Source organism: Drosophila kikkawai, chromosome 2L (genome assembly GCF_030179895.1).
Source record: "Drosophila kikkawai strain 14028-0561.14 chromosome 2L, DkikHiC1v2, whole genome shotgun sequence".
NCBI classification, from domain to species: domain Eukaryota; kingdom Metazoa; phylum Arthropoda; class Insecta; order Diptera; family Drosophilidae; genus Drosophila; species Drosophila kikkawai.
In genome coordinates, this window is record NC_091728.1 from 29616493 (window position 1) to 29625936 (window position 9444).

The 9444-nt window shown below is 35.0% G+C and overlaps 1 protein-coding gene across 1 annotated transcript; it reads right to left on the bottom strand.

Moving 5' to 3' along the window:
• Positions 1–7338: 7338 nt before the first annotated feature.
• On the bottom strand, positions 7339–8295 carry LOC108072441 (INO80 complex subunit B). The gene has a single exon (XM_017163568.3). The coding sequence runs from the start codon at positions 8216–8218 to the stop codon at positions 7403–7405; it is 816 nt and encodes a 271-aa protein (XP_017019057.1). The 5' UTR covers positions 8219–8295; the 3' UTR covers positions 7339–7402.
• Between the last annotated feature and the right edge of the window lie 1149 nt (positions 8296–9444).

Genomic DNA, 9444 nt, shown 5'->3' on the forward strand with positions numbered 1-9444 from the left:
GCCTGGATGACGGTGAAAGCTCAAGGTATTTAGTGAAAGAAAATTAATGTTTTGTGACCTGTGAGTTAATGTAGTATTTGTAATTTATGTTCAAAACCATCAATGTTTGTAGCCTCCTTTTTGAAGCATGTTTAAGCTTCTGCAGAGTAAATCTTTGTGAAGATCGTCCCGGAAAGGCGGAATTAAAACCCTTGGTTTTTGTCTCGAACGGAAAAGTTCACTGGGTTATGCCGTTTGTATGTATGTATGTCTGTACCCAGCAGACAAAAACTCCGTAAAAAATATTAAAAACTGAAGTTTTGCGGACCGCAGGCGGACAAAACGTCCGATTTTAGGCTCAAGAACGGTAGCAAAGTAATTTACTTGTCCTGGGGTTTGTGGCAGCAAAACCTCTCATTTTCGGAGCACGAACTAATAGCGTTTGCGGACGCTGTGGCGAGACCGGAAACAGTACCGATAGCAACCCCTTCACGATACCCGAAAAAGGATCGTTTGCTGACCTGTGGCAATACCGCAGGAAGTACTGTTTGCGGACCTTTTGACGATGCGTTTCAGATACATTTTTAATATCTATTTCCAACTAAATTTTTTTAGAATTTCGGGTTTTTTTAAATGTAAATAAAACATACATTTATTTTTAGTTTATCATTATTTATTACTTATCATTATTTAACTTAAAAAATAAACATTATACTTAAGATTTGTAAAACTTACAACTAATAATACTAATACAAACCGTCCTGTGCATTCTGCTTTTGTGTCACTCTATCGAAATCTGCGCCCTCCAACGCAAATTTGTTCATAAAGCAGCTGTAAAAATATAAATTATTATAAGTATATACATAAGTATTAAAAAACATACGAAAAATATACATACCTTTGACGGATGACGTAATAAGCATCTCTCGAATGGACATTTTGGACTCTGTCCCAAACCAGGACCATTGGCGCGCCACTTCGTCGGAAATTAAGTCTCGCCAGCATAAATAAATATAAATATAGTCAATATTAGTTCATTAGTATGAGATTGTACATATTAATCAATTTAAATTTAACACTTACCGTTGAAAACACGTGCGTCTTGTAAAAAACTTTTCACTCACGTCCGCACAACTCGCCGGTCAAAAGGAAAAGAGTCGCAACGGGAAAAATTCCACAAACCAAAAGAGTTAAAAGATGATGCAATAATATTGCCTCTCGCTCATTTGCAGCGAAATAACAAAAAACAGGCAAGCGACAAAAGAAGGAAGGAGGAGAACCGTTCATCGAGTTCTAGAAATTTCGTTGACGACAAGATTTTTAACGCGTGCAGTGCGTTTTAGTGTCCGTTAGCGGGACATTTGCGGCATTTGCACGGGTCCCAGTGTTCGCCCGTTTCAGTATCCGTTTTCGGCTCAGGTTTCGACAATTAGGCAAACCTATTGCGGTAAGTCCGCTATTTGGCCGCCCACTGTACGTTTCAGTGTCCGTTAGCAATACGTTTTCGGCATATTCACGAGCAACGCCACACGGTTTGCTTTTCGTCCGTTTGCGCGTCCGTTTTTGAGCATTCCCCGAACCTAATGCGGAAACTCCGATTCTTTGTTCGCATTTAATATTTTTAGCGGACATTTCTCGGATCCATCCGCACCGAGACCGCTCTTTGCCTGCTGGGTAAGAGCAGCGGCCCAAGAGAAAACAACAACGGACAAAAACAACAACTAGGCCGCTGCGGTTCGAAGTTAGATTTTTCAAATGTTGTTTATTTGTATTTTGAATTTTTTAAATTTTATTATTTGATGATACAGTTTTTAATTCTGTTTTGGAGGCAGAACATATATTTTGTACAGTGGAAACCCGACAACTGGACTAGAGTTGTGAGGGCGTACAAGAATTTTAGAGGCAGAAAATATATTCATATATTGGCATACAGTAGAGCGTCGCGGAGTGGATTGTATTTTTTTGAAGTTGAAGAAACTGTTTCACAGAAAATATTGAGGCCGCGGGAAACATACTGTGAACGAAGATATGTAGGAGAAGAAAATCTCGGGTAGGGGGCCGAATTCGGCATGTGGGTCTGCAAACTAGCACTTTTTGCAATATGGCATGGGGAAACAAACGCCGGGAAGAGTTCTGTACTGGTTGAGCATATTTCAGAAAATTTTATTGACAAATCTAAATGTTCCGAGTCGGACTTGAACTCTACACTTTGCACTGCTAAACATTTAATATTTGGTTGCGAGTCCTTTGTTCTCTAGAACAGCTTGCAAGCGCCTAGGAATGGATTTCACCCAATTTTTCGCACACTTCCGGCTCAATGCAGTTCCATGCTTCCAACAAAGCTTCCTTGAGGCCATTTATAGTTTTAAATTTCTCCTGGTACACTCTTCTAGCCAATTCTTCCCAGAGCTGTTCAACTACGTTAAGGTTGGGGCTTTGCGCTGGCGTTTCGACAACTTTGGGACAATTATGGATCAACTAAAGCTTTGCAACACTCGATGTGTGCTTAGGATCGCTGTCCTGGTAAAAAGCAAAGTTGTTTGCGATACCCAATTTCTGAGCACTTTGCTTTACATTTTCTTTTAAAACATTTAGGTAACCAAACTTATCCATAATGCCATCTATAAAATGCAATTGGCCCACTCCAGCACTGGACATGCAGCCCCAAACCATCACAGAACCTCCTCCATGCTTTCCTGTGGCCTTTGTGTTTTTGGGTTTAAATTCGGTATTTGGTTTACGCCAAACAAACTTCTTTTTATTGGATCCATGTAAATTAAATTTACTCTCATCAGTAAATAGAACCTTTAATTAATTAATTAAAATTAACAACAACTTTTTCTGAGCTCATTAACTATTATATTACCGTCTTCCAAAAATCCTCTGTTTTCATCAAATATTCTTTTGCATATTTAATGCGTTTTTGTTTGTTCTTGGGGCTAATAAAGGGCTTCTTCCTCGCAACTCGTCCGAAGTAATCAAATTTATGTAAAGTATTACGCACAGTATTGAGACAAACATCTTTACCAGTTCGGTTTTGTAAACAAATATTAAGTTCTTTAGCGTTTTGAAGGGATCTTGTTTAACTTCTTTTAAAACCGACCGCTCTTCTCGGTCATTTAAGATTTTGTTTTGGCCTTCCCTGCTTTTATTGGCAAATCTAAATTCATCACGGAACCTCTCAATAATGTCGTGGACGGTAGATTTGCTTTTCCCAACTAATTCTGAGATTTCTCTCACTGTTTTTCCTTCAAAATTTAGCTTAACATCCAACTGAAGAAGTTCCACAGAGGATTGCTCTCCATTTGGAGCCATTTTCCACTTTTTAATAGCAAAATTATGTTTTCTGCTCCTAATCTCTATTATTAAACAAACGCAATGCAAAAAACACAAAGCTTTCAGCGAATTCCAGGTAAAATATCGATTTTTTGTGTTCATCTTGGGATTGTCCGATTATACGTTGAGCGTCAAATAATGGAATAATTATGTTTTAGTTCGTAAATTAAGAGTTTTCCTTGAAATATGTTATTTTTTTGTATGTTATTGAATAATAAGATTGTTAATCTTGAATAAAAACAGAAGGAACCGATCCATTTCGCAAATTTTTGATACTTTTTGAGCACATTTATAATAGGGATGTCGAAAATATATCAAAATATCAATATATCGATATTTTTTGCGAAAAAATAAATATTTTTATCGTGATATTTTTTTTGAAAAATTATCATATTTTATCGATATTTTTTTGAGATATTTTTTGATGTTTAAGGCGGTTACACTTTTTATCGGGACAAGGAAAGAAAACATGTTTTTGTTATCTTTCATATAAGATACTGTTAAAGCCTTAGTTCGGCGGAAAAAATGAAACTGAACCTAAAACAAGAAAGGAAGCTAACTTCGGCACGCCGAAGTTTGTATAGTTCATTACATTTTACCTACACTTATTATGTTTACTGTTTGACAGTTACAGTTTTGCATTCCCAGCTTTACATTTTCTCTACGTCTACTGATCGTTTCTATGGCAGATATATGGCAGTTGTCCGATTTTCATAAAATGTATACCAAAATTCTGAAATAATAAAATAAGCCTATATCTCAGAGTAGATGAAAAAACGTTGAAAAACAACGAAGTTGTTTTCATAAAACATACCAAAATTCTGAAATATTATAAAATGGACATATTTAAAAAATGATGCAAAAATGTTGAAAAACAGTCAGGTTAGAATTTTTTTTCTAAAAATTTATCGAACATTTGTATGGCAGCTATATGATATAGTCGTCCGATCCGGCCCGTTTCGAGTATATAGAAGACTTTATGCGTATATAGAAGTATATAGAAGACTTTATGAGTTTCATTCAGATAGCTTTTAAACTGAGGGACTAGTTTGCGTAGAAACGGACAGACGGACGGACAGACGGACGGACAGACGGACATTGCTCGATCGACTCGGCTGTTGATGCTGATCAAGAATATATATACTTTATAGGGTCGGAAAGGTCTCCTTTCTTGCGTTGGAAAACTTCTGACTGAAATTATAATACCCTGCAAGGGTATAATGAAAACGTTTGCTTTATTATTATTTAAGCATGTTTTTATTATCTTTCATATAAGATAAATTTTTGTTCTGATTTGATTTTAATATAAATAAAAGCAAAAGAAAGTAAAAATAAATATAGTTTTCTTTCATTTAGTAATAAATATAAAATAAAAATCTAAAAATATAATTTAAGATCGTATGTGAGTTAATGTTTAGTGGTTATTGAAATTAAAAAAAAAATAATAATAAAACAAAAATATCAAAAATATTTGATAAATCGATATTTTTTTTTTGATATATCAAATATCATTTTGATATATAAAAAAAAAAAAAAAAATCATCGATACGATATTTTTAAATATTTCGACAACCCTAGTACATATGTACATACAAGTTTCAATTGCAATGATAATTACATACATACATATATGTAAATACATATGGAACTATATATAGTATATATATATTTCATCAATAGGCTTTTTCATCAACAATTCATCAACGCGCCGACTGCGACGCCGCACAGTAGCGCCTTTTCTCATTTAGCGTTGCAAAAATCATATCTTTTGAACCAAATAAGGTAATCGAATAATTTAAACGGCATTGGACAAGTAATTGTTGTTAAATATATATATGTACTGCATAAAGTACCACGCCCACAAATACGCCTTTTTAAAGGGTATCAAAGTGAAAAAATAATTTTTTTTCAATGAAAACAATTTTTAAACAAAAATTTTTATTTAATTTTTTATGTTTATTTTTATGTGTTTGCTCAAATAAAAATAATTTGAAAACTGAAAAAAAATATTTTTTTTTAATTTGAAGTGTAACCGCCACGCGCCACAGTTAGTATATTTCTTGAAATGTATGAAATTGTGTCGGTATTTTGGTATATTTTACCCTGAGTTGTTTTGGTTTTTTGCGTTGCATTTCCGCAGACGCAGCTCGACGCAGCCGATGAAAGTTAATTCTGATCCAGGAAAGATCCACGGAACTTGTAGTCATAGTGTAGTCAGTGGCCGGCATTGGCGTCAAAAGATATAGACTACTTTAGGCAGAAAAAGGTGAAAAAAATGGACACCTGGCAGGTAGCGATTTACCTGTAGAAGCCCAAACCAAAGTGTCGTTTTTTTTAGGTTCTTTAATAGTTTATGAATGTATCTATCATTTAAAGTTAAAACCATGACCATTGGTTTTATGGTTTTTTTGTAATATTACCTGAAAGTCGACCAATTTACACATTTTTTTTTTGTATGATGCAAAAAACGAAACAAAGTTCAACTTTAAATGCTCATAACTTCTACAAAAAAATCTTAAAATTGATTTTATTGCAGATTCTGAATCCTTGTTAAATTTCCTGTCGAATAAGTATGGTTAAAATCGTTTTTGCGAACATGACTTTTTCGATTTTTGCAACGCTAATTGTTCGAGTGCGCCGACAGAATCGACGCTTTGCCGACTGCTACTTGAACCCGAACTCCCTTCGAGTCCGATTTGTCGGTGCATGCACAAAAAAAAAAAAACAATTTACATGGGCTTCGTTTTTTGAAGTCCGAAACAAAGTAGGAGACGCAATTAAAGTAGATTTTCGAAGCTTCAACTCCATATTTTCAGAGCAGCGGTTTTCGGTTTCGTCTTGCTTCTTCTTATTTCCTTTGCATTAGAAGTTGAAGTGCTCTGCACTACAGACGTGTCGTGTGTTTCATTAAGGGTCCCTTAATTAATAAATACAATTATTAAATAAATTCGTTCCAGGCCTTATTGGAATACATATATAAACAAGGAAGGAAGCTAACTTCGGCACGCCGAAGTTTGTATACCCTTGCAGATATTATTTCATTACATTTTACCTTTAATTATTATGTTTACAGTTTGACAGTTAACATTCACACCTTTACATTTTCTATACATCTACCGATCGCTCCTATGGCAGCTATAGGATATAGTTGTCCGATTTTCATGAAATTTATACCAAAATTTTAGAATAATAAAATAAGCTTATATCTCGGAGTTGATGAAAATACGTTGAAAAATATCGAAGTTATAATTTTTTCCTATTAATTTCCCGATCGTTCCTATGGCAGCTATAAGATATAGTCTCGTCCGATTTTCATGAAATTTTTATCGAAATTTTGAAGTAATATAAAATGGTCATATCTAAAAAATGGTGCAAAAATGTTGAAAAACGGCGAAGTTATAATTTTTTTCTAAAAATTTATCGACCATTTGTATGGTAGCTATATGATATAGTCGTCCGATCCGGCCCGTTCCGACATATATAGCAGTGACAGTATATAGAAGACCATATGGAAAGTTTCATTCAGATAGCTTTAAAACTGAGGGACTAGTTTGCGTAGAAACAGATAGACGGACAGACGGACATGGCTAGATCGACTCGGCTGTTGATGCTGATCAAGAATATATGGTATATACTTTATAGGGTCGGAAAGGTCTCCTTCACTGCGTTGCAAACTTGACTGAAATTATAATACCCTGCAAGGGTATAAAAAGGTGAGTAAAGTGATTGTTTTTAATTAAATAAAAGCCTATGTGTATTATTTTATTTATTATATATGTATATGTATATTATATTATTTTTTTCTTTTCAGACTGCAGTAATGGCCAACATATTGAAACGAGGCCTTTTGGATAAATTCTATTTAATTGAATTATTTTTTTCCCTTGATTAATTATTATTTTTTTGTAGATGCAATTGCCCACGTGGATTGAACTGAGCCTCCAGAGAAGATACTGCGCAAAAATTTCCTATTATTACTATTTTAATTATTAATTATAACTTTTTTAAAGATGTAAATCGGAATTAAATTCATTATAAACTTTATTTTCGATACTTTTTTAAGTACAGCTTACTTATTTTTATTTTTCTAATATTGCCGGTTCTTTTTATAACACGCAAGACTACATAGCGGATTCTTTGTTATGGAACAATTATATGCCTTGCGATTTCCACAACCGCTAATACAGCACAACTCTGCAGAAGGCGTAGTCCGGGGTAATTGTGCTTTCAGTGGAAACTCGAAGCCTTGTGGTACTAATATAATGCTTCTTTCAATACTATTTATGTATGTAATTTTTGGATATGATGGCTTCAGTGATTGTTTACTACGAACGCGCTGTTTATGGGATTCTTGTTTCTTTAATAAGCGCTCCATTGTTTTTAGCTTATCCTTTTCCCGTCGCTCGTCCGCTTGCTGCTTCCGCTTTTGAGATTTAAGGACAGCCTTGTTGATTTCCTCCGCCGTTTGGGGCTTTTCCTTTTCCTTATATCCGTTTGGAAGTGCAATAAGCTCTACAGTAAATCCATTATTTTGATCTTGTGTTCGTTCATACATAGCACGTTGACGAGCCGTCATTAATTTTGGATTCTTAATTTTCTTTAATTCGTTATCGACATCTTCTAGTTTTCCTGTTTCTATGGCATGCAGCCAGCGTTCTTCATCACTAGAGGTATCGCTGCTGCGCCGTTTTTTAATTTTCTTTACGTCAGAAGATGTTGGGATCTGTGTCAATTTGTTCGTGTAAGCTGTTCTTGTCCTCAAATAGGGAAATTCAAGCATATTTGTGATACTAGTTTGTACGGCAGTTACAGATTGCTCTACAGGCGGAATCAAATCTGAAGTTGGTGAAGGATCAGCATGTTTTGCAAAATTATTAGAAACTAATTTCTTCAGTATAGGCATTGTTACTATCACAAACAATACAAAATGTTTTAAAAAGGTGTATCGGAACACATATACATTTAAACTATTATTATATTCTTGTTCTTTTTATCAAGTCAGCAACAAGACATTTAAAATGAATGGAAAGAAACACGAAAAGGAAGTTTTAATGACCTTTTCCCACTAGACCCACTAAATTCCACTGAATTTTCCTCAGTTTCTACCACCAATAATTGACGGAAAAAAATTACAGAACTAAGAAATTGTTTAAGTCATACAATTTTAATCGAACTCATTTCATTTTTAAAAAATTTTTCACAAATGTGAAACTCGTGTTCCCACACAACATTAAAGCGCATTTAGCATCCGAACAGCTGATCGATCAGCTGTGGCTCATGAAAACGTAAACAAAGGCTGTCGAATTGGCAGATTGCGTCAGAATTTATCCGCAATAAATTTAAATGAATTAAATGACAAGGAATTTTAGTTTTTCTAATGATTTTTCTCTAACAAAGAGCAAATTCCCCGAATAGTGTCTATAGATGGTATAGGCATCCAAAATCTTTAAAATAAGGTAGAGGTAGGCGGTTTATATTAAATAGTAACAATTGGGGACATATAGGGGCAAGAATATACAGAAAAAACGCCAACATCTATTTTGGGCATGCTTGTAGCTTTGTCGCCACGTTTTAAATTCCATATCTCATTTGTTCCACGCCAATTTGTTTACATTTTCGTGGTGAATGGTCAAATTAAGAAGAAGAATCAGAGTTGCACCGAAGAACTATCGCCTAACTATCGCCAAACAAACCGTGGTTAGATTTTAATGCTGAACTAACGCCGCCCCATTTGGGAAAATTCGGAACGGCAAAACCTTATGGAGCATTTGTTCACCGGATGCTAAATGCGCTTTAATGTTGTGTGGGAAGACCCTATCATATAAGTTTGTTATCCTTAACTCTTTTTCCCACTCAGCGCATTTGTGGAACTCGTGTTCCCACAGAGTTGCGTTATACTCAGGCCTGCTCCGTTATACGGTCTTCCCACACAGCGCATCTGTCAGGAACGTTTGGGATTTTTCGCAGATGCGAAACTCGTGTTCCCACACACCGTCAAAGCGCATCTGGCATCCGAACAGCTGATCGATCAGCTGTGGCTCATGAAAACGTAAACAAAGACTGTCGAATTGGCAGTTGCAAATTTGAAATGGAGCATTTACCAACTATTTTGGCTGTTGTACAACAGGA